The following is a 26224-nucleotide window of genomic DNA, read 5'->3' on the forward strand; positions in this document are numbered from 1 at the left end:
AGAGTTCATAGTTTTCCAACCTCTTATTCCGGACTGAGCAGGCCGTGTCGCTTGTCAGTTGTAGAGTGCGTTGGTGGTGGCGTCATAAAACACCCTCTCCTTCAGTATTGTCTATCTTTCAATTTGTTCCCCTGTTCAAGCTGGTAGGCTGCGGAAGGGCACCGCTGTGAATGCTTCTAGGAAGCGTGTCTTGATCGATTGTATGGCCTTCCGCGGGGTCCAGCGCACATATTTTTTTCCGAGCCGACGTCCTGCGCCTGCAGGCTCCCAGAGGAAGCAGATCTCCGCTCCACAAGAGGGGGGGGGGGGGGAGAAGGAGAGAGGAAAACCCCCACACGGCTGACAGGACAGAGGCCCGCGGCTCGGTTGGGGAATGCAGGGTAGGTGCACCGTTTGCGCGGCCTTATGCCGTGAAGTTTGTCCGCACCTCTGTTCCTGGGGGGGGGAGGTGACAGGGAGGGTCCCGGACTGCTGCTGCGTGTTCCGCGGTATTGAGCGCTGGTTATTTGATGCGTGTGCGTTGTGGTGGCACACCGTGCACTATTCAATGGGCGGGAGGGGAGAGGAGTGGAGGCCTACCGTCTCCAAGTTTCGGGCACCTTCTCAAGGTCCAGTCCGACACTGCTTCCTCAAAGCTCCACTGACTCGCCGCCGGCTGTCTCGTAACTCTTGGGCGAGGAACGTTGCAAGGAATATGAGTGTTCACACAGGAGATAAAGTCCTTTCAAGCCTCCCTCGTTCCGCAAGTCCAGGATCAGCTTTTAACCGTTGCGCAAGTCCCTGCGAGCGGGCCGCGGAACCGCTGTGCGCGGCGTCCTCCTAAGAGACGAGTTTCCCAGGTTTGCAGGGACAGATTTTGATCGGATTTTCGGTCTACTCGCGGGGGGGTCCTCAGCTGGCGGCCCGCCGGTTTTGGATATCGGGGGGGGCAGTGAAGGTGGGTGCTCAATCCTTCTTCAGGGACCCAGAGTACGGCGCTCAGACAGAGTCAGACCTCATCCGTCCGCCCCCTGGTGGCCGATACACCGTTGTTTTTTAATCCGCAGTTTACTCCGGGCCTCGACCCACAGGCTTGTTTTAGAAGGAAGCCGCATGCTGCAGACAATTACGAGATATTTTTCAAGGTGAAAACCCTAAATCCTTTATCCAATGTAAAAACTAGAACTCGGGTTGAATGAATCTGCTTGTTTCCAATATTTCCAGGTTCGGCACTGGATACTGGCACCCCGAATAAACAAGCGGCTACTAGAGAGTTGACACCATTTGAGAAATTCGCTATTTCCAACCCCGGGAACAGGGCTCTTGTTTCAAACTTATACAGAATCATGTCGGAGGCTACTCCCAGCATTTAACTGTTACAACGCTGGCAGTTAATGCTGGGAGAACAGATATCGGAAATACAATGAGTGGAGCTCTGGAAAGATATCCCCAGATGTACCCGATCAATCCAAATCAGAGAATTCTGGTATAGGTTGTTAACCCAAAGGCATTATACTCCAGTCTGTTTGCATAAAATGAGATCAGCTATTTCGGATCAATATTCGAGAAAGTGTGGTGTGCTTGGGGGATTATATGGCAGGGCTGCACGACCTGGACGGGTTACTAGGCCGAGATGGATCGACATATGGCGCAAATGTTTGGTTTGGTAAAGCCTAGCAATATTAGGTCAAGCTTATCGTTAATGCCGGAGGCAAATTTGAGACGCAGCTCTTAACAAAAATGTAAAGCTTTTGTTATATTACAACTTGCAGCTCTTTTGGGGATGGCTAAAAGTGGAAAACTAAAGATCCGTTGCAAATCAGCAAATGGTTCTCCAGACTTGGAACTTTGTTGCTCTTGAATGGATTACATACTCTATACAGGGAGATCAATCGAAATTGGCACAAGATTGGTCTGTGATGCTGAACTTTTTGCAGAATGACTAATATTTGATACTGCCCTCAACACCTTTGAATGCTTGGCATTCAATAATATAAAGAACATAGCAACATGTACCATGCACCGGGATAGGGAGGGGGATGGGACTGGGAGGAGCGTTAGTTGGGAAGGGTGGAGGGAAAGAGGGGGTAAATTAATGTTTGTTAATATACGAAATGGCAATTAAAAAAAGCAAAATAAATATGCAGTATGCCAAGGAAAGTGATCGTCAAGGCCAATAAAAAAAAAACTGTCAGACATTTTGTCATATAAGTAGTTTTCTATTTATATCTCATCTTTAGCAAAGCAAATAACAAAACAATCCAGAATAGTATCTAGCAGTGCATCTCAGACATCATTCTAATCAACTGCACAACCCACACCTCCTTACCCTCCCACAATCTTTACTCCCAAACCAACCCCCACCCGCAAACTTCACCATCCCCTGCACTCCTTACCCTTCCCTAATCCCACCCCACTTTTCCCCCCTTCCACTCAGGCTTTCGCCCTCCCTTGCTGCTGCCACCTTACTCCCCCAGTCACCCTTCTTGATCTATGCATCCATTTTCCCCACACCTTATCGTGCTTTTGAAGACATCCCCAGCTCTTGTACACCAGCTTCTCCAGTCGCATACTCCTTTGCATCCAACCTTCCCACATCCTCCAAGGGGGACCTTCCTCTCCTCCCCCACCGGATTGCAATACACCTCTTCACCAAAGCCAGTCCCTGCACCAGCAGGCACTTCTCGTACCGAGTTAACGCTCTGTCACCCCATATCCCCAGTACCCCAGCACACACAATTTGGGATCTAGATCCAATTCTTCTTCTACTACCCATTTCAAAATACAAGTAGTGTTTTCATATTTTTTTATTGAACACATCTTGCCAATATTGGTGTGCTGTAGCTTTAAATCCACTAATGAAAAAAGAAATTCAAGAAAATGTCTGCACTCTCCTAATGAGCTGTCTTTAAGTTCACCTAACAAAGCATCCCAAAGTGACCCTCAGCCCCACCAATATGCCACAACTCCAACATGGCATGTGACAGTTCAGCTGGCTTCCTTTGTACCCTTGCTGGTAAGTGTCCCATCAAACTCTTCTCGGTTATTCCAAATGTTACAATAGTAAAGCTTTACAGACACTCAACGAGGGCCAGACAAGCGTTACAGGCCCTAAATACGGAGTCGGCCTTCACTAAGCTGCAGCTCTATAAAGCCATTAAAACATGCCTTTGTTATCGAAAAGAACATAGGCAGCCCTACAGATAAGGAGAGTATCGGCCACGTTTACTCCCTAAAAATAGGCAAATACTCCCCATCAAATAAAAATAGGGAGTAAAAATACTGCCCAAAAAATAGGAAACAGACACATAGAACCATGGGCATCTGTTTTCACTCACACAACTCCATGGATATGTCTGGACCAGAAGTGCACTTACTGCCACAGGAAGAAACTACTATTATAACTGCCTGATCAAAAGAAGTAAACGTGTATCTTTTAATTTTCATTGAATAACTAGGTGCAAATAAATAATTATTACAAAAACCATGTACGTTTTCCGTTTAAAGTATTTTTACACACTTATACAAAAAATACTCCCACTGGACTTACATTTTTACTGTCTACGAAATCCTTTAATTCCCCAATTTAAAAAACGATTGGGGGTAAAATACTCCCACTTCAAAATCTTATCTGGAGCACTGAACATGGGTATGCCTAGGCATGTGCAGAATATGAATCCACCTGGGCAGTTTGTTTGGGGAATTGGCTTCAGGTACACTCCTGGTTTCCGCCAGAGTGTGTTGGACAATCTGTGGTCTATAACAGCTCGTATAGCCTGCAGAATGTCCAATCTGCACGCACAACGGCCCTGCCAAGGATAATAGTAATGATAATGTCACATTGTTATATAGAACCTCTCTGCAGATTGCTACTGCTTAAAAGCGCCCGAAAAAGTGAGATGGTACTTTAACCTGGGATGGATGATGGGCTGAGGCGTCCCAACTAGAATTCGAATCTGCGTCTGCATCAGAGGCAAGCATGCATTTAGTTCAAAATCGTGCAGCTAGATATCGGTGGCTTTAAGGGAAAAAAAGAAAAGAAAAATCAGACCCAATTACTACTCTGACAACCCCAATGCAGCAAAAGAAAATTGTTTTCGACTCACCCGGCATGCTGGGCTCAAAGCAACAAATACCTATTGTATCTACTGCTGCAACCAACCTTCAGGCATAAACACTTGAGAAGTAAATGTAAGTGAGGAGTGTGTGAGTGAGTAGAGCTTGCCCTGCAAGTCTTTTGCCCCATGTAAGAGTTAATATATTCATGCCCTCACTTTTACCACATGTCATACTATATTCTAGTACAGCTGCATGCAGTTTAACAGACTATAAAACCAGGATTGCAAATACCAGAATGCAAAGTGATAGTGAAGACTTATTGAACACCTCAATTGGCTTGGGGAAAACCAGAGTTGTCCAGTTTGCTCTCTGGGTTGTACACGTGTGATAAAGTACAGAAGTCCTGCATGGTTCCATCTTCTCACCAGCGATCTTCAATCTATACACGGAGGCTCTGGGAGACCTTTTAGTCAAACACAACATCCACCAATACGCCCACAACACACAGCTATACCTCAAGATCAACTCCATCAAGGACATTCACTGGCTCAGAATCAGCCTCTCGCTGATCCAGTCCTGATGTCCAGCGCATACTTGAAGCTCAACCCCTCCAAGACCGAATTCCTACTCCTGAGCAACAACACAGAACACCCAGACATACAGACCTGGCTATCAAATATGAATCCAAAGGCCTTCACACCTGAGCTCACCTCATGTGTCAAGTCCCTCGGGTTCCACATCGACAAACTTCTCTCCTTGAAGAGACACATATATAAGAAAACTCGGACAGCTTGATATCAGCTCTCCCTTCTGCGGAAAGTCAACCCCTTCCTCCAGACAGCTTTAGACCCACCGTTCAAGCACTGGTCCTGTGCCACCTAGATGAGGGCCATGCCCGCGTCAAAGGCCCCCTGTCGTCCTCCCTTTTGCCCCTGAGAAGCATCCTACACGTGGTTGTATGCCTCATAAAGGGTCTCCTTCACTGGCTCCAACTGCACGCACAAATCACCTTCAAATCTTGCTGCATCATCTATAAGGAAGTCACCCTCAAGTCACCAAGCTACCTCGCAGAGAAACTGCATCTCAGGTGGAGAGTGCACCACCAGAAGCCAGCACACGTGCAGACTTGAAATCCACTACTGCAAAAAGGAAAGGACCCGAAAACAAACCCTCTCTGCCTACGCCCCAAGACCACAGAGCCTTCTCCCAGGCAGCATCAGACTCACCCCCACGCTCCTACAATTTAGTAAAGAACTCAAGAGCCACCTCTTCAAGGAGTCTCTCCTTATCAACACCTAGGCCATCACGTTGCCCTCCGTGCCACCTGCCTCTCTAGACGCTGTGCGCACCTCTCCACCCTGCACAGATGTACCTCTCCTCTGTGCCCCTCCGAATCCTACCGCCCGCTGTATATCTGTTCTGTTCCCTCTGTAAAGCACTCCGTTGTGTATCTGTATTGTACACCTTTGAAAAGTGCTCCGTTACTTCTTGAGCTCAATAAATACCATAATAATAAAAAGCTACATGTTAGTCATTGTTTGACGCAGGTATGAATGAAGCTTGATATGCTTGATTTGAATACAAACAAGAGATAACACATTTTTTTTTTTTACAACTTTCTTTTTCTTGCACACAGGTAATACAAGTACATTGCGGTAACATTCATTGGTTCATACATTGTACATAATCAATTTATTTCTGAGTCTGAGTATTCTTGCTCGGCCTTTTCCTGCAGGTACAGTTTATATCTTTCCCATATATTCTTTGGTCTGGATACAGGTAGCACCGAGCCTATGTACAATTCTTCCATATCATTTGTCCATAACATGTCCCTATCCCAGTCTGCCTTGGTTGGGGGGTTTGCACTTTTCCATCTCATCAAGATCGCCCTTTAGGCGATGAGCAGACGCAGGTTTAAAAGTTTGCGCCATATCGGGTTAATTTTTTCGACTACCCCCAGCAAGCACATCCGGGGGGACCATTCCACTGGCTGATCTGCCATCCCATCTAGGGCCCCACATACCTCCTCCAAATAACCCCTCAGTTTTACGCATGCCCACAACATGTGATAAATGTTTGCATCTTCCGCATTGCATCTTGGGCAATTCCCGGACACGTTCGGGTATATACGTCTGAGCTTTTCGGGGGTGTAGTGCGTCCTTTGTATTATCTTATAATGAATTAGTCTGTATCTGGAATTCCAAGACATTACTTTGGTAAGTGCACAAATTTGGGACCATTCCTCGTCGCCAATTTGTTGTCCCAGGTCTAGCTCCCACTTGGTCTTAGTCATACATTTTTCTATTGGGCGCGTCTGGAGTATAATCTTATACAGTGCTGATGCCGAGACCTTTTGGAATCCCCCTGTGAACATGTATCAAAGTCCCATGTGTAACAGTGGCTCATCAGGGAAGGTAGGGTATATATTCTGTATGCCTGATTGTATACGGCTACATTGTTGTCTGTACCTATATGTCCTCCCATTGAATGAAGTGCCCGCCCTGAAATAGTTGACCCCACTGGGTAATGCCCTTGGAGGACCAGTGCCGCACCCTTTCCCCCATCTATACTGAAGGGCGTTTGGGGGTCGCGCCAGAGTGGCATACTCGGATGGTACAGTCTATTAGAGGCAAATATGTCGACTATCTTGGCCCATGCCGTAATCACCACCTTCGAAGGCTTTATGGTGTTGTAGTATTTGGGGGTCGGTTGTATCATTTTATGGAGCGCCATAGTAGCTTCCTTCTCAGGCTGAGTCGGCAATGGGCCTGCTGGATTCAGGAATAATGTAGCCCATTGGGCCGCATATTGTGCCTGTGCTGTCAGGTAATATAATTCCAGGTCTGGCGCCAGCAGACCGCCCTTTGAGTAAGCCTCGGTTAACATCTTCCAATTCAGCCTCGGGTGTCCCCCCCATACGTATGAGACACATGCACTAGTCATTTTGGTGAACAGGGCACGACCCGGCCAGACCGGTACAGTGCTGAATAAGGAAAAGAGCTTTGGGAGAATTATCATTTTCATTAGTGCAATCCTTCCCATCATTGAGATAGGGAGGGAACTCCAGCGTTTCATCTTAATACACAACATATCGGCCAGCAAGTTATAATTTAGAGCTCGCGATAATTGGGCCGTCCTAGCAATGTGTGCGCCCAAGTACATAATATGTGTAGGGCTCCATATTAAGCCATGTAGGTCTCGGGGTTTAGCTGTGTTTTCTGTAATGGGGAATATTTTGGATTTGCTGGGGTTTAGGCGTAGGCCCGAGAATCTACCAAACCGTTCAATTTATGCGAGGATCCTCCCCAGTGTTTGGTCTGGATCTTTTAGGTATAGCAAGATGCCATCTGCGTACAGATTTATAATATGCAGCTTGCCCTCTAGCCTCAGCCCATTTGCGCTGTAGCGTGCCCTCAATATATCCGCCAAGGGTTCTATTATTAGGGCGAACAGTAGTGGTGACAGTAGGCATCCCTGTCTTGTGCCCCCTCGTAATACAAACTTATCTGTTAGAGTTCCATTGATTCTAATTGTGGCCTGGGGGCATGTATACAATAATTGTATCCATTTCAAAAAATTTGGGCCGAACCCATAGTTCCGGAGTACCCCAAAGAGAAAGGGCCAGGAAACCTTATCAAATGCTTTATGCATATCCAGTGAGATGCCTATAGCCTGCTCTTCAGGGGGTATTGTAGTCAGGATTTTGTGGCATCTTCCAATATTAGTGGCCGTTGATCTACCCTGGATAAACCCTGCCTGGTCTCCATGGACCATGTATGGCATCAATGGTGTTTGTCTATCTTAGCTAAGATTCTTGCATCAGTGTTGATTAATGGCAGCGGTCTATACGACCCGCAGTCCTCGGGGGTTTCCCTGGCTTGAGCAACAATGTAATAACTGCTTCTCTTCTAGTTTCAGGGAGTTCCCCCTTCCTGAAGGCTTCAGCCCACACCGCAAGTAATCTGGGTGCCAACAGATGCTTAAACTCCTTGTAGAACTCTGCACTGAGGCAGTCAGTGCCGGGGGCTTTTCCGTTTGGTAGTGCCTTTATCGCCTCTTCTATTTCTGCTTCAGTTATCGGCAGCTCTAATGACTCCCTTGTATCACCTGCTAGGAGCGTTGTTGGAATTTGGGAGAGATAATGTTCAATCTCCGCGTCTGTGGCATCAGATTGAGGTGAATAAAGTTCCTCATAAAATGCATGGAATGTGTCTTGCATCTTACCTCGGTCGGTGGTAAGCAAGCCATCTACAGTTTGTATACAAGATATAGTCATTGTTCCCCTTTCTCCCCTCACTGCCCTCGCTAGCAACCTCTCCGGGCGCTCGCTCTCTACGTAGCGGCATGCTGCTGCTGGTCTATCAAAATACTGGATTTCTTGGTCCGCTGCCACAGTATATTCGTCTAGCTTATTCTTAATATCCAAACTGAGCTGTGGTGTCGGGCCAAGCGCATACTGGCCTTGCAGCAACGCTATTTGCGCCTCTAATTGCTGCAGTCTATTTCAGATGTCTTTGAAGATTCCGCATTCTGTTGATATGGAGCTGCCCCTTCTATATACCTTGAAAGCCTGCCACAATATCGCTAGACTAGACACTGAATTCTCATTGAGGTCGAAGTATTCTTGTATGTGATTGTCCATTGCGTTTTTATAGACCAGATCTCGCAATGCTGCAGGTTTGAATCTCCATGGCGGTCTATTCACTATGGCGCCAGGGATTCGCAGTGTCAGCAGTATGGGGGAGTGGTCTGAGTACGAAATGGGGAGGATATAGGTGTCCGTGACCCATGATAGTGCTGTGTTATCTATCAACCATATATCTATTCTCGAGTGCATGTTGTGCACCGAAGAATAATACGTGTAATCTCTCTTGGAGGGATTTAGAGTCCTCCAAGCGTCCCTCAAGTTCATGTCTGCCATGTGTGTGATGATTGTCTGCGTAGCTTTGGTTAATGTTCTTGATTTTGTTGATGTGCGGTCAGCGTGTGCATCTAGAATGGTATTAAAATCTCCCCCACATATTAAATAGGCCGTGGGGAAGCTTGCCAATTTCCCAAAAATTGTAGAGTAGAATTCTGGGTCGTCTATGTTCGACCCATATAAATTGAGGACTATTTCTTGGTCTTGTAGTATGCCATGTAATAACACATATCTCCCTTCGGAGTCGCATTCAACATCCGTGCATGCGAACTGCAAATTCTTATGTATCAAGATTGCTGTTCCTCTGGCCCTTTTAGAGTACGTTGTGAAGTATTGGTGTGCTCCCCAATTTGGGACCAGCTGTCCTCCCTGTTGTGGCCCTATGTGTGTCTCCTGCAGGAAAATAATCTTGGGGGTCTGCCTGTTAATATATGCTATCATTTTTCTTTTTTTGACTCTGGAGCCCAGACCTCGAACATTCCAACTCAGTAATTTAATACCATCAATACCTGTTTCAGCCATTACCTATGAAGCGATCATATACGTGTTGTCTGCAGATGCTGTACTACAGTACTATTGGTGTTCCCAGTGTTCATTACCTGTGTGCTTTTTGTTTTCGTCTCCTCCTTAACATAACCCCACCCAACATTCCAAACTCCTCCCCTCCGCCCTCCCTCACAGTCCCCATAACTTTAACTGTGCTTTTTGGATCCCAACCTTTCCCTCCCTCCATATATATGTGCACCTGCTACAGGGGGGGGGGGCTGCGGTGATTCCCAGTGCCAATGCCCTTCTGGACCATATATAAAATTGACCGGTTCTATTAGTTGCTCTCACTAATAATGCTATCTGCGGGGGACATCACAATGTAGCATACCTTGCATATTTGAAACATTTCTTCCCCCGCAGAGAGTTACCCCTCCGCGGGGGGGGGAGACACCAATTCTGGACCCACATTTTATAGTTGGAACATACTGCTGTTGCGCGGCTGTAAAGATTACTTCGTTTCATTCGTGTCAGACAGCCCAGACGGGACAGGGATGTGCGTCTCTATGAAGTTGGCGGCCTCCTCAGGGAAGGTAAAAAGTGCATCTTATTCTGATATTGAATTTTAAGTCTCGCCGGGTAGAGCATAGCATACTGGACCTGCTGTTCCTGCAGTAGTTTCTTAACTCCATTGAAGAGTTTCCTCTCTTGCTGAACCGCCAGTGTGAAGTCTGGAAAGATCCGTATGGTGTTGGCTTCCCATCTCAGTTCCTGTTTCTCCCTTGCCGCCTACAGTATTAAGTCTCTGTCTCTATAGTTCATCACTCGGGCTATGATTGGTCTAGGGTATGCTCCTGGTTTCGGTTTTGTGGCCAGTGACCTATGATCCCGTTCAATAATAAACATTGGTGACCATCCCGGGTCACCCAAGAATGTGCATAGGAGGACCTCTACTTGTCCATGGAGCCTTTCATTGCTTCTTCCGGCGCTCCCACTATGCGAATATTGTTGCGTCTTGACCTAGCTTCTAAATCCTCGCATTTGGACTTCACCGTCCCCAGTTCAATTGCCATTGTGGAGACCGTGCTTTTCAAGGCTTCAAGGGCGTCTTCTGTGCCTGATATGCTTGTCTTTGCCTCTCTTATGCGTGTTGTTGTTTTGTCCAATTTTGCTCTGATGGACGCCACATTTGCATTAATCTCATCCAATTTATCATTGAGGGCTGAAAAGCCTTGTTGCATTGCTTGGAAAACCGCCTGAGGGTCCATCAACGCAGCTGAAGGGGCCTGTTGGTCGTGCGGGAGCGTTTCTCCCTCCATCTCAGTTGCCATTTCCTTTTGGATAGGTGTCGTAAATTTGTCGATGGCCCCCTTGCCCTTCCTGTGGCCAAAGCTCTTGGGCATTATTTCCTTTTTTGGTCAATGGTCCCCTGTGCTGGATGAGCTATTCTTTTCTCAGTCCTTTCTTAGTCAGGTGAATGCAAGGTGTGGTTAAGCCTAACTTTGTGTGTGGTGCACCGCAAGCCAGTTCAGGTTCACACTCCTGCAGATATTAACGTGTTCAGCCCCTCTGCTCCATTCTAAAACATTTCCTATCAGAGGTGGGTGGTCAACTTCTGTGTAGTTGTTGTTGATATTACAGTTCTGATGCGGAGCTACTGCCTTTGCCGTGTGAACTTAGTACGGACTATAATGTATACCTATTGATCGCAGGCTTGTGTAAAGATATCCCACAAGTGTCCCTGTCTACCTTCAATTCCTTCCTTCATGTAGTTTTGATGCCATGCCTGTTTGCAGCTTGATCCAGATGTATTGCTCTCGTCGTAATCCCCACCCCCATCAGAGGGAGTCTGTCCTCATCGCTTGGTCTACCATTCAGAGCACCACAATGACCACACCAACCAGCCACCTGATCCAGAATTTGTACGACTTGCAGTATGTCTCTATTGGGCAAGTTGCTGCGATGCAGGTTCAGTTGTCCTAAGTTGTCCCCCCTACACAGCCATCTGTTGCTTCGCTACACTGCCCCAGCACTACCTCTGTCGTTCTATGGAGGGCTGCACTGTGGAACACGGTGCCACACAGGGGGGTTCGGGGGGCACCCGTTCCGTATCCCACACCAGAGTATGTCACATGAAGGGGACGGAGAGGAGGAACGTGATGAGGGATCTCTTAATATGTGGTGCAAGGCAAGGAGGTCTTGATCACATATATGGAGTTCTGGTCGCCTTCCAGCGGAGACCCACCTCCCATCCCGATCTTCCTGCTTGGCTCTATACATCCACCACTGGTAAGCAACGTTGCAATAAGTGGGGCGTTGGTCGCGTATTCCTTGCAGCAAATCAACCGAAGCAGATGTGTGCTCGTGCCTCAGGCCAGATTATGTCCGTTGGGTAGGGAGGGGTAAGAGCGCACCGCGGATCTTTTTTTAAATTTTTTTTTTTACATTTATTTATTATTTATTTATTCCCCCCGGTGGTGGGGGGGGGGGGTTGAGTCCAGATGATATATATGGACCTGGAGGTCCACGCTCAGCAGAGTGTTCCCTCCTTCCCCCTGCCGTCCCACTTATCTCAGTGCCCCCGCCGAGGGCCCGGCAGTGCTGCTCCTGTGACTTCCAATCAGTGCGGTCTCTGCCGCACTTCCACTGAAGCTGAAACGCACCCGGCGCAGTACGTTGGCGGTGCGCTCCGCTTCTCAAGGGCGCCTGCAAGGGGGGGGAGGCGGTGTAAAATGGGGGTTCCACTGGCGCTCTACGCGAAGCGGAGCGCCAGCGGTTAAACCCAGTGTTGGCCTGGAGGCTGGCGGCCCGCCATCACTCGCGCTATCTTCTGCTGTGCTCCTCCCCCGGATTCCGGCCTGGCCTCAGGTTCAGCTACCCGGCACCCGCGGGATCCGTATGCTGCTGTTTCTTGCAGATTCGTTCACCGACGGCTCCCAAAGTTCGTGGTTCTGACCAGCCGTACTTACCTTTCATGCCATGTTTCATAGATGAAGAACCGGTCACTATAAATGATTATGTTGGCATCGAGGCCCTGATGCACGCCGGAGCTCACACAGGAGCAGACATCTTCTCTCGTGCGCAACAACGCCCCCCTCTCTTTAATCAGAAGAGACATTACTCACATTTCAACCACCTAATGGTGCACACAGCAGAAAACCTCATACCTTCTCTTATGAAGGAAATCAGCATCAACTAGGTTTTCATAGAACATACTGTCAGCACAGAGGGGCAATTAATTTCAATTAAACAGTTTGACAAGCCAACAACATCTCTGGGAATACACCACGAGACGAAGGGTGATCAAGGCAGCTGGGGTATTTTTGGTACCATTCCCATAAAACCCTAAAACACAAATTATGCAAATCTACTCCTGGTTTTGTTCCAGAAAAGTGTTTCCATTTTTAATTGAGCGTTTTAGAATGGTTGGTGAGCCAAGCGGTACTAGCTTGCACCAACCCAGGGAGACACTGTCTATGACAGGCTATTACAAACTGGTAAAGGGCGGCCCACTGGCCATTATCGCTATTGGCATCTAACAGTTAAGGACAGGAAAAAAAACGAAAAGGAGAGGGTGCTCAGAAACTAGCTCCCTCTCTTTCCATGGAGGCCATTCAGGTGAAGCGGAGACCAGCAGCAAGGGAAGAAATGGTAAATAACAGGCAGTTTAGTGGGAAAGGGCAATCCATGGAGTTAGGGGAGGAAGGGATCAAAAGTTACTAGTAGCAGGCTAGCACACACCGCCATCTGCTTGTGGGCGTTATACCCGTGAAAAACGCAGCCAACGGGCATCCCGAGTGACAGGGACATGTTGCCAGGGTGCTAATTGTAGGAGCCACATTTGACAAAAAAACGTGTGCCCATGCACGTGGAATTCTACTTTTAATATCTAGCACATTTTATCTATTCCCTGCAGTTTCCTCTCAAGTCCCAAAATGAGCTAACACCTAACAACTTTTCCCTTTAGGGCTCTGGAAGAGACCCCGTCCTCCCAGGGTCACACGGACAATGCTGAAAAGCCTGAGCAATGGAGTTCAGCGGTGCAGAAAAAAGCAGTAATTCCGTTAGCGCCCCCTTTTTTGGCAGGAACAGATTTACTGCTGAATTACTGCCAAACTCGTAATGAGGCCCAATGAGTTAAACATTGGATGCACCTGGAAACAGGAGGCAGTAGCATGGTATGCAAAGACAGTTTCACCTACACAGTTAAAGTAAAATACTGGCAGGAACATTCCGACAGCGTGACAAATGTTCCCTTGCACAAACAAATGCCTTACCTATGGCAAGCTAATCCAGAAAGGAGGAGGGGTTAGCTAGAGCTCTTGTTAAACATTGTAACTGAAAAATGCAAAGCTGTTAACAGCTTATCTGAGCCTCGAAAGACTATTACTCAGGGATATTACAACAAGGCGATTCGGAGGGAGGCTGTTGCCTGGAATGCAAGTCAAAACTCCGGGTCCAAGAGAGGGTGCTCTAGGACCTTACCACAGATGACTCAGGGATCCGGGAGTGGCGGGAGGATAGCGCAGGGGGAACTCTTTGGTCTTGGGACAACACAGCAACACAGGTTTCAATCAGAGACTCGTCACCGGTATAAAGAGCGTTCCAAAAAAATGTAATTAATTAATCCACCAGCAGGCTGCAGTCAATCACTCAGCCCCCCACATTAATCAGGTGGAGGCTTAAGGGAGGGTTATCTGCATACATGGAAAATATAAGTTCCAAGAGAGCAGCTATGAATGTTGCAGATAAAGGTTTAATATTAACAAGCTAAAAGTGAAATAAAGGCCAATACCAAAATGTGGTGTGGGCGGCTAAAGGGAAGGAGACAAGAATGAAACCAATAGCAGAGCCCAGGAACACAGAAGAACCAGACCAAGCAGATCCGGGTGGCTCAATGGGCAAAAAGGTGCAGCCAGTAGAAAACAGTCCCCACAAAGGAAGCCATTGCATAGCCGACCCAGGACAGCCCGGACAGACACCAGAGCCGGTGTAGTGCAGTCTCACCGCCCTTTGGGACGATGGCAACTTCCTACCCCAAGATGTACGACCAAGAGGGTAGGTAATTCAAGAAGACCCCAGCAAAACAATCCCAGCACAAAACATTCAGCCCATCCACTGAGGACAAGGGCAGCCCAGGCTGTTCATCAGCACAAAACGAAAACTAGAGTCAAGGGTAAGGAAGTCTAGTCTGTATAATCAAACCTGGTCCTAAACATGCAGTGTCAAACTCCTCCAGCAGATAAGAAAACCTGCAGATCTGGTAGAACTAAGGAAGGGTTTTGGTCTCCCTTAGTTATGCCCACTCCCTCATGGGCTGATCTAAACCAGCCTACTTACATACAAGGGCACTGACACAGAGGTTTTGGCAGCCAGACAAAAAGGCTGGTTCCTAACACTGCTCAACACTCATGTCCACCAACACAATGTGTGTATTGGCCCCTTTAGGGCCATGGATCAGTCTAAATCAGCATAAAACATAAAGGTCGCAGGGCTGAGTCCCCGTTTGCACAATTTTAGGTCTGCCTTTGGCTTTCCCCAAATAAGGGAAAGGCGCAAAAACAAAACACTTTCGTGTAAGACTTAAACACAAAATTACATTAGTATCCCAATGGGTAACAAAAAGCTACATTAGAAGCTCAATGTGGTAAATTCTGCTGCACCCCTGGTAAAGTAAAAGCAAAACTGAATTACAGCTACCGCCAGCCTACTCACAAAAACCAAAGCAGGATGATGAGCATCCCATTTTAGCCACAGGATGATTTTTAAAAAACACCCCTCTCCTAGGAGCCATATGAGCTAACATAGTAACATACTAAAAAAAAGGATTGCAATGGCAGTGGGACTTGGTACAGTTCTCTTCAACCACAAAAATAAGGCAGATCCTAGAAACCAGGGATAAAGAGCAAACTGTTCATGCGTCATTTAAAATGGAACGGCAGAACCACTAAAAATGAACATCTGTGCTAATTGCAGAGCTGCTCAAATCAAACCTGAAATGCAAGCATACCAACCACAAAAGTATGGCACACTAATTGGAAACAAAGTTCTGCCATCAGCAGACTGTTCCCCACCAGGAGGCTAAAACAGAAGTGAAAATGGGAAACAAAGTCTTTATGAAAAAAGGTATTATGATAATGGTTTGCAAGCCGCCAGCATGAATATTTCACTTAAAAAACATCACAACAACTGCAGGAATGGGAAAACATGGGACTTTCGTTTACGTCTAGCAGATCCATACAGGGGAAAAATAAGTTTTAAAAATGTTTTTTTTATTGAGTTTTTAAAGGACATCATCAAGCTATCAGAAACATAACTTGGAATGTGATAACAACATAAACGTTCCTTTCTCCTCCCTCCCCCCACCCTAACCTCCTTATACATACTACTTAGGCCATCTCCCCCCTTAATCAAGGTCTTCTCCCGCTGATATCACCATCACCAGACCTTTCAGTCGTGTTATGTGGACAGTATGCTCAACTGGTATTAGTCAGTGCTTTTGGTCGCCTCTAGAGAGGCACACTACGGTATGCAATATAGACTAACTGGGGTGGACCCCAAGATAAAGTGAGCACTCTCCTGGTGTAATCATCCAGATACTGAAGTAACTGCACATTATACAACGCAATCCTCTACTGGATGTCCAAAAATGTAACCTTCACCCCATGGCAGTTCATGCGGAGCCCCTTTCCCATTGAGCCCTGCAGTTATCCTTTTCATTATACATATGTTTGTGGTGACATGAATCCATTCTTTCATTCCTGGTATCTTGGCCCCTTTCCATTGCATCTCAAGGCAGGACTGTGCCGCCAGCAAGAGGGGTGTAGCCACCCCGTCATCCTTTTGAGTTCCCCATCAGACCCCTCCATCTCAAATAGTATTAGGAACGTTCCATTAGTACGCTGGATCCTATCCAGCTCCCTAATCCATCCCAAAACACCTTGATTCAGGGACATTCCCATCACATGTGCCAGTAGTCAGCCCTCTCGCCACACAGACGCCAGCACATGGGACTAGCTGACTGGAACATCGTTGATAGTCTAAGCGGGTCACATTGCCATCTGTGTAAAAGATTAATGGCATGCAGCTAGTACCGGCTAGCAATCAAAATCTGCAATGGCCCTTTACATATCTTCCCCCAAAGGTCAGGATCTATGTCTGTTCCAAAGTCTCTCTCCCACCCTAGCCTCAGATTCTCAGTTGACGCCTTCTCAGCATCCACCAATGCTCTATACATGGCAGAGATCAGGCCTCTCGTCTCCCTCCGTGGAAAAATAAGTTTTTTGTAATGCAGGTCACAACACCGTTTCTCAGGAGCACATATTCCTGTTCTGTGTCAAAACTCCAACTCTGTCCTTTACACTTATAACTAAACTACAAGGTTGTGTCAATGTTCTCAGTCGAGGAGAATGAATACATTCTCCTGGACTGGGTAGCACAGTTCGGGTTGCAAATTCCTAACCAGGTGGAACGACTCCCTTCTCCTGGTCCCAATACTTCACAAAAAAAGTATTGTCAATCTTGTAGCACTCTGTATCAGAAAGGTTCTGAGTTTATTCACCCAAGGGGGAATGACTCCCTTCCCCTGGATCACAATATTCTGTGGTTTGATCCTTTTTGCAGATTCAACTACCAGGAGAATGACTCCCTTCTCCTGGTCTCGGTCCTTCACAGTTTCTCACACAAAACCAGGGGGAATGACTCCACCTTGCCTCTTGGTCAGATTGTCTTTTCCTGTAAATGTAGCACTACTAGGAGAATTACTGCCTTCTGCTGGTATCTTGATTTCACAGTCACTTTACCCTTAGCAATACTCTGGGGGAATTACTCGCTTCACTGGGTGATCCCGTTTTCCTTCTTTCTCAAAAGTACAGTTCTTGACCCAGGGTTCCCCACTATAGCCTACTTTGTCTTCTGGCTTGTCACCATGGAGAGGCTCCCTCTGGCCTTTTCAGATCATGGGTCCCAGCAGGGTTGTTGCTAGGTCTGGAAAAGATCCATGGCTATGTTATTGTTGGGACTCCGGGCTAGCTAGCGTTTTGGTTGTAGCCCTTGAGCTTCTATCCGGGGCTACAACCAAAGGACCAGGTGCTACAGCCCCAGCTAGCAACACTTCTGGTCCCGGAGCCAGGTTTCCTCTTCTCTAGACTTAGTTCACTCTCCTGCCAAGCACTGCCATGAAGAGGCTTCTCTTGCAAGTGCGGGTACCAGACCCATACCTCTCTACAACTTTGTTCTGGCACACCTGGTTTACTATCCTACCGGGTACTGCCACAAAGTAGAGGGTTTATACTTCTCTCTCTTGTGGGTGCGCGTCCCAGACGCATGTTTCTCTCATTAGATATACACGTTTCTTCTTTACCCCAGGGGTTCCCTTCTTGCCCCTGCTCTATGGGTTTGGCTCTATTAACTTCTTCTGAGCCTTCCCCCGATTCAGTTGTGCCCTCACAAACCGTCCCAGCAACCCAAGTACCTTAAGGATTTCTGAATGGCATGCGCCTGACAGTCTCAGGTTCTTCCTGCTTAATCTCGTGGCTTCCTTCACCTTCTGATGTACTGCGATGGTTCTGCAGTCTCTGGTTTCTCGCAGACGGTGAGTCTGTACCGGACCGCATAGCCCAGCTTCTCTGTGGGTCCGCACGTCTGCTTCGCCAGCTTCCAAATCAGTCCTTCAATCAGTCTAACACAGGACCATGCAGGCACGTCTCCAACTTCTCGCCAGCGTTCCAGTTAGCAACCCATTCTTGCTTCCACGCCGGACCACTTCCTCGCTCGCGGCTCCTCAAGGGAGGGATTGACAAACTCCCTAGTCTGTCTTCTGTTTTTATGTTGGTGTGGGTAGTGGCCCTTCGTGGAGAACTAGAGTGCTCACACCTACTTCTGGTAGTGATCGTCATAGTTCCGAATCTCCTCCTCGTCCCAGTCTTTGTGATGCAACTCCTACTTGGGAAGTCTGGGATCTTCTTCGTCTCAGTGGAGATTACGTCACTGGCCCTACACAGGTACAGGGGGTGGTTGGTTACTGGGGTGTACCATAGGCTTAGGTCTAAGAGGGTTAATTGGGATGAGGTCATAACGCATTCTCTCTAGATGTCTGTCTCTGTCCCCAGAGGGGGAGACTCTCCCCATGAGATCTTCCAGCTGTGTACCACCCCCAGGGGGACTATCAGGTAGCGGCCTCACCTCCCTGGTCTCATTGGAAGGGGCTCCCCCTGGGGGAAAAGTGACATCTAGTGATTGGTCACACTGTTTAAAATGCCATTATAGTGTGGGGCCCTAGTAGTTTATACACATTTTAAATGGTAAATAAATTGTTCATATTGCACCACTCCCAAAGCACATGACAAAAAGGCAGCTGGTCAACATGATCAAGGCAAGTTAATAAAGCATTTCATCATCGGATATTCGATTACCAATGCTGTCATTAAGGAACAGGCAACTACAAAAAATGTTTAAAAAACAAGAAAAAAAAAAAAAAAAAGCCTCCCTCAAAATGACAAGATCATTTGCATTACATCATCAATTATCTTACCTCTTTTGAGTCCATCACTGTGCCTACGCCAACTGTCAACGCCATTGTAGGCACTTTAGAAAGATTACCATCAAAGAATCGGGCATTGGCCAGTATGGTATCCATGGCCAGCGTCTTGACACGGGTTCGCGATACCAAACTGGACCCAGGTTCATTGAAGGCAATGTGACCGTCTGGACCAATGCCTGCAAGAAATACAGAAATGGAAGTCAGAGCAACAGGGTCATGAAAGCAAATACTACCAGCATAGGGGAGCCTTAAAAGATGCAGAAAAGGAGATACCTTTTATTCAGGTGGACTGACGGCGTGATGGCACAGCGAGTTACCACTGGCAAGACAACTACAGTCACAATTTCAAAATTCCTTCATTACCAACATGTATATTGTTTTGAGCTAGAACACCACCTATTACTGGATGCCTAGAAACCATTTAATTTGTCCAACATTATAAACCTTATTAATAAAAGCATACCACAAGTTGTAGCTCTGTGTCAACAGGTGAGAAACAACCTCATGTAGCTGCAGTTGTACTTTGACTACCTTTTAAACCAATGGCTGGAACATCTTGGATACAAGAAGATATACGCAGAAGAGAAAAGAAAAATAGAAAAGAAAAATACTACATCATCAGTTTCATGCATGAAAAGGGTATTTAGGATGAGCAGTATTCACATGGACTGGTTTCCACCATTTAAATTTGGTTTATTTTGAGACCACACTATTCAGGTTTGGGATGACAATGGATTTGTGAAAGTCATTAAGCAATTTCGGTGTGTAGTAATAAAAATTGCTGCAAAAAAGTTTGCTGTAAAAAAAATATCCAGTAATGTGTACCCATTATACCATATAAGGGGAGTAGGGGTTCTGGGGGTGTCCCCCACATCCGTTACATGGATTGCGACGGAAAAACCACGCCCTTTTTGCCGTGATTTATTTTGTAAACTGCCATTTTTGCTGCAAATTTAACACATGGAACCACGTTTTCCACATGTGGCTGATCTAGTAAAGGAAACCTTATTAACTCCACAGAAAGGACCAGTTCCTGGTAGAACATCACCAACTGTCAGGACTATATCATTAGGATGTTTGATATGCTTGATCGAGGACTTAAGGCATAGTGCCATGAGATCCTGGAATGGAACACACCATTAAGTAACCTTTACAATGATGAAAGTGGAGGAATTCTCTCGTCTCAACCATCATATATGCCTCGCCTACATTCCTGGCCTCATTACCAAGTCCAACTGCTTTCTTTGGGAGAATCACGGCATGCGCCACTTGTGTGTCATGTGGTACAAAGGTAAGAAAGAGCATGAATTTCATGATTCAAAGTTTTCTTTCCTGATACTTGAACATTTGACTTGGAGTTACTGAATCACTACAATCTTCAATATTGCTTTTCACTCAAACTCTCTCAATTTCATTTTTAGAAAAACATTAAAAATTACACTTGGTGCTTGGTTGAAGAAACACTTGCTAGTCAGGTATTCCCAAAAGTCTACCCACTGTCCTCATGGCAAAACAACACCTATCCCACCCAGCATGCCCCACTGCCCTCATGGCACACCACCACCTAGGCCACCCCAGCATTCAAACCCAGTGCATATTGGAATGCCACAAGTTGGCCTAATTCTCCCTCCACTTTGAGAACTAGGCAATCAAGTATAGCTGCGAAGACCCAACTCTTGCAGCATTACAATTTGCAAATGCTGATACAGTTCACCATGAGTTATGAGATTCAATTTATCAACATAAATCGATTCAATAATCAGGTTTCCAGTTTGCTCGGAGTTCCGAGACTTGTTTTGCACATCATGCAACTTTAAAAAAAAACGGTTCAAATACATTTTCCATTTACAAAGGCTTTACTCAATTTACTCAACGCCCAAAGAAAGAATTGAACACTTTTACAAAAGAAAATTGCAAATAAAAAACAGTCTCTGTAAGAACCTTCCAAGTGGTAAACTGCAAACTACTACCAATCCCGAGCACCATTTAAAATTCACTCCTCTTACGAGTCTCGAAGTGGAACACATCATAACCTCCCTCAAACCTTCCAGATGTCAGGGGGACACCTGTCCCGCAACCTTAATAAAAGAAGCAGCTAGGGATCTAGCACCATTTAACACAACCTTAATAAATTCCTCCAACACGTGCACCGTGCCTACTAACTTAAAAGACGGCCGGGTCCACCCTCTACTAAAAAACAAAAAAAAAAAAAACAACCTGGACCCTTCCATCCCAACTAACTACAGACCCATCCCATAACTACCGTACCTTTTTTGTTGAAAATATTAGACAAAGCGGCGTACTTACAAAGTTAGGCTTACTTGGAAACTAACAACCTCTTTGGTTTGCGTCAGTCAAGGTTTAGACCTAAACATGGAACAGAAACGGCACTAATAGATCAAAAAAATCAAATGGACAAAATTAGGGATAAAGGCAAACGTGCCCTCCTCCTCCTAATAGGCCTCTCGGCAGCATTTGACCTATTAGATCATAAAGTGCTATGTGACCACCAAAATCTTCTGCATTCTTCTCTGATGAGGCCTCCGCCTGGATTCAATCTTTCCTGGATAATCGTACAACTAGAGTCTTCTCCCCTACTGCATCAGCAGAACCCACACCTATTACTTGTGGAGTACCACAGGGATTGTGCGTATCCCCCACGATGTACAACATTTTCACCAAGCCACTATTTGATGACCTGGACAATCTGGGTGTTACCTACAGGAATTATGCCAATGACACCCAGATTCTGATTCCTATTACCAGTGACTATAAGACAGATACTAATACCCTCAACAATATTTACCTCATCATTCAGGCATGGATGGCCACACATGGCCTCTGTCTCAATGATGAGAAGACGGAGCTACTGCTCATTGGCTCTTTAGCACGTCTAAATAAACTTGGCAACCTCTTCAATTCATTCACTGTCGATGGCAAGAACATCATAATAGCTAAGGAAGTAAAAACTTTAGGTTTTTACCTTGGCGCACCCTTGAATTTAAAGAAGCTAGTCAATGCCACAGCCTCTGCTATGTTCCCTTCCCTTCCCTTCCCTTCCCTTCCCTTCCCTTCCCTTCCCTCCAAACATTGCCTTACTTCTCTGGATGTCTAACTTGCACTTCACTTCATCTTCACAGAACCGCCTTGTATGATAAGACACCTTAGCCGTTGCGATGATAATGTATATTGTAAATAACCGCATGTACCTGTTCTAGATGCATACTATCCTCTACCTGTAAACATTGTATACTATACCCTATTCTTAACCGTTGTAGAGCTGTATACTATGCCTTATCTGTAATCATTGCAAAGGGCCCAGATACCTATGGGTCAGGTGCGCTATATAAATTAATAAACAAACAAACAAACTTTAACTAAAGGTCCCCCAAGAAGTGTGCAGACCTGACTCACAAAACCAGAGTTAGCTGAAATATAACAACTAGTGAATAAAATGAATCTTTCATTCAACTAGGCCATCTTCTTGTTTTGATATATTATTTCAACATAGAAAAGAGCACCACCAATAGGATTTGATTCCTTATTCCCTCAAAAGTGCACAAAAGTATCCACTGGGAGGTGGCAACCGCACAGAAATAAATGACTTATTTAAACAGTCTAAAAAAGCAAACAACAAAGTTCCCTTTAAAACTACTGACGCTTCCAGAATGCTCCATTTACATATTTCCGTCACCGCCAGTGGGTGGAGCAAGGGATGCAATAGGTTAAGAACTGTCTGTTGAAAGGTCATCGGTAATGCAAGTTGTTGTAGACTGGCGCAATCGCAAACAAATGTATAGACAACGTTGCACAGACTTGGATGGCAAAGGCCCTCTTAGACCCATCTGGTCTGCCCTTTTCTCAGTCTAATTGGTCTGCAACTTATGCTATGTATTTCTCCTCTTTAAAAAAAAAGGAAGCCAATTGTCCCCCAATAGCACCATTTCAGACTCTACGAAATGACAAAGTGCGGTAGCATACGCTACAGAAAAAACAAGCTATTTTAAAGTGGAAACACTTAGATATGGGTGAATGCGATTTACTTCAGCCATTACCATTCACGGACAATATTATGGTGGTTTGAAAAAAGCAGGAAAAAACTGTGTGCAAAATGATAGTAGAATAGGCAATTTCAGCTAATATACCACACATGCACAGCATCATGTAGTAGCCATCAATGGAAGTTCACCTCCAGATCAGGAGCATAAAACAATGTACAATGGGTATGCAAATTAGCTGTAAACCTTGCTTTTCACTCCATATGAGGAAGCTTTTCACTCCATATGAGGAAATTATCTTCACCGTATGGGGCAGTGCTGTTTTATACACAGATAATCAATCAGAGGTGAGGGCCCTTAATTATGTGTCACTAACTTCTGTTGGTGTTTTGAAATAAGATTATTAGCTGAGTGCACACAGGAGATGGGTGGTAATCCTGGTGCGTCGTTCCTGTACTTAAGTTACATGTGGCATTTTGGGTCAATCGAAAGTAATTCTAATTATTGACTAGTTAGTAAACTCAAGAGTCAAATTCTGTAAGTTGATAGGTTTTTAATATCATCCAAATAAGTGAGATCACATGAACCGCCTACACGTATTGCAACCCATCAGGGTCTTTCTCAAGGCTGGTTAATAGAACAACTAAGATACATTTCAAATTTGGATCAGAATACATTGTGCAGTATAAAAAGAAACACAAGGGATAAGCAAATCAATGTCCTACTTCCGTTGAACAGTGGCACGCAAGGCTTTCCTCCGATTTTAAATTAACGCGTAGACTGGAAGCCGCAGGATCAGGGCCAATCTTTTCAAATGGAATGGGGCACTACAACTTGGGAGGGTGGGTGGCTATAAAGCTCAATAGCTTTTTAAAGCATTCATTTAGGGTTTTAGCTCCTCGATGGCTGACTTTCTTTGTTCTCCTATACAGGCGCCAATAACACCTTCCTGGTGTAATCTGCAGCCATTATCGGATTGTTTGACACAGGACGAAGCCAAAAGCTGATCGTACGCATATATTCCCTCAGGAAGCATCAGTCTCACAAACTAAAGGTTGTGCATCTTGTACTTAACAGCCAAAGACAGACCCCTTTCAAAAAGTTGTTCAGACACATTGTACTCTACATTTAGCTCTTTGGTGCGGGGCAGTGAAAGTGAATTTGCTTAGATATTAAAGAAGTTAAAAGGTGGGGCTCATGTTCGGCACCCTCAATGATAAAAGCAGGGCAATCCCCTCTTTGGAGTTTCCATTAGTAATGTATTTACTACACACCTGCCTCAGATGGGCACGTCCCAGCTGTAGGCAAGGGTCCCCCTTACATTTTGAAATAGTGCCCCATGAGCCGCCATGCATCTTCGGCCAGCCCTGCAGCCCGGTGAACCAATAGGTACTTCAAAACTTAATTGTGGTCTAGTAGATGGTCTTCCCTCTTTGAATACAGCAGAGCTGAGTCCTAATCCAGGTTTTGCCCCTTAACCATAATGCAGGATCACCAACGCTCTCAGAGATGCCAAATGTCTGTTAGAAATAGGCCAAATGACAGCAATATTCACTGTACAAGAAACAGGACCGGTTACAAAAATTCAACACTTGACCTGCAAAGTAAATTACAATCCTACGACTCGCACATATTTCTTCCACAGATATCTCACCTCCAACAAAAAGCTCAATTCCTCCAGCTGCTGCAATCTTTGCCTCGAATGCGTCGCACTCCGTCTGCAGGTCGACAGCATTGCCATCTAGGATGTGTGCATTCTCAGCAGAGATGTCAATGTGCTTAAAAAAGTTGTTCCACATGAAGGAGTGATAGCTTTCCGGGTGATCACGCGGCAGACCTGAGGACCAGGCATCAAGCACGTTATTCAATTGTTTTTAGAGTCACTTAGAAAACACTTGGCAAGAAGGGATAACAAGACAGTATTCAATGGGGGTGGTACCTGCATGCCAGGTGGAATATAGACCAGTAACGGCAAATCCTGCCAACTAATGAAGCAAAATATATATATGTACAGAAGTGGCTGAACCACAAATAAGGAACTAGAAACGTTGCAAACTGATTTGAAACCAACATCTCACTGGTTTTGTATAATCGTTTTATGATTTGAAAGATTTGCAGTTAGTGGTGAGTTTTAGCTTTCGAAATAACCAGATCCAGTTGTGTTACACCATTAAAGCAAACACCAGATTCAAATCCAGATGTTTGCAGGACTGGAACATCAGTCCGAAAATTGCATGAAAGAACGGGCAAGGTAGTAGATTATCTTCATATCACGTAACCCTCTGCAGCCACCTACCAAAAGATTTGACCTTAGTATCAGGGTATAGAATGAAGCTGTATTAAAATAGTCAGGGAACGTCCAGTTTTTAGCATTAGTGATTCCAAGCAAATGTTCGGAATAACATGAAGGTATGGTGATTAAGATGTAGCTTTGATGTTCACACAATAACATATCCAAGAAGTTCAACAATCAGGTGTAATGTGTGCTAGTTAACCCAGCGCGTTGGGAGTTATGTACTTTGGGAGTAATGAATACTAAAAAAAATATATATATTATATATTTATCACCTGTATGCAGAGCACATTTTTTTAAAGATGACCCACCTACATATTCATCCATGTTGAAAGTTTTCACATACTTGAAAGAAAGGTCTCCATTCTTATGGTACTCGATCAGTTTTTTGTAGCATCCCAGCGGAGTGCTTCCTGAAAGATTGGAAAAGTAAATCAGGCAGGGTCCGCTGCACAAATGCTTGGTCAGACATTTTTTGTAGGCATCCCTTGCATATTTGCCCATCCACCGCAAAATGTACTCTTAACTGGTTAATTAAGGCCATTCAAGTTCCAAATGTATACAAGAGTTCTTTGCTATATGAGGTCTTGGGATAATTCTGATTCATTTAGATGGACAACACCTGTTGGTTACCCTCATGCATAGCATTGCATGAAGTGTAGCTTTTACTGTAGGATTGGTAGCTATTCTTGATCGGAACAACAAAGAACTGAAAAGAGGGTATTGTGTAGGGGCTTGCATGACAAAAGGTTTGAAATTGAGATTTGATAAGCAGAAGATACAACCAGCTCCTGGTTATCGGGCACCATGGTAGGAATGAGCCACTTCTCCAGTACCAGGAGCGAGTTATAGCAAGCCGCAAATCTAAGTGTCCCATGAGATGCACATGTAAACATGTTGTCCTTTATGTGTGATCGTTTGTGCATTAAATGTGCTCTAGATGTGTC

At 45.5% G+C, this 26224-nt stretch overlaps 1 protein-coding gene across 1 annotated transcript in view; it reads right to left on the reverse strand.

Moving 5' to 3' along the window:
* Positions 1-26224, reverse strand: part of GNPDA1 (glucosamine-6-phosphate deaminase 1) — a 142009-nt gene that overhangs the window by 69027 nt on the left and 46758 nt on the right. The window contains exons 3-5 of the mRNA XM_069652471.1: positions 25589-25690; positions 24639-24821; positions 18978-19162 (exon numbers count right to left, since the gene is read on the reverse strand). Coding sequence (XP_069508572.1) covers positions 18978-19162; positions 24639-24821; positions 25589-25690 — 470 coding nt within the window. The remainder of the gene's footprint in view (positions 1-18977; positions 19163-24638; positions 24822-25588; positions 25691-26224) is intronic.

The sequence above is a fragment of the Ambystoma mexicanum genome, chromosome 3p, assembly GCF_040938575.1.
Source record: "Ambystoma mexicanum isolate Mex_15411 chromosome 3p, UKY_AmexF1_1, whole genome shotgun sequence".
In the NCBI taxonomy this organism is placed as follows: Eukaryota; Metazoa; Chordata; class Amphibia; order Caudata; family Ambystomatidae; genus Ambystoma; species Ambystoma mexicanum.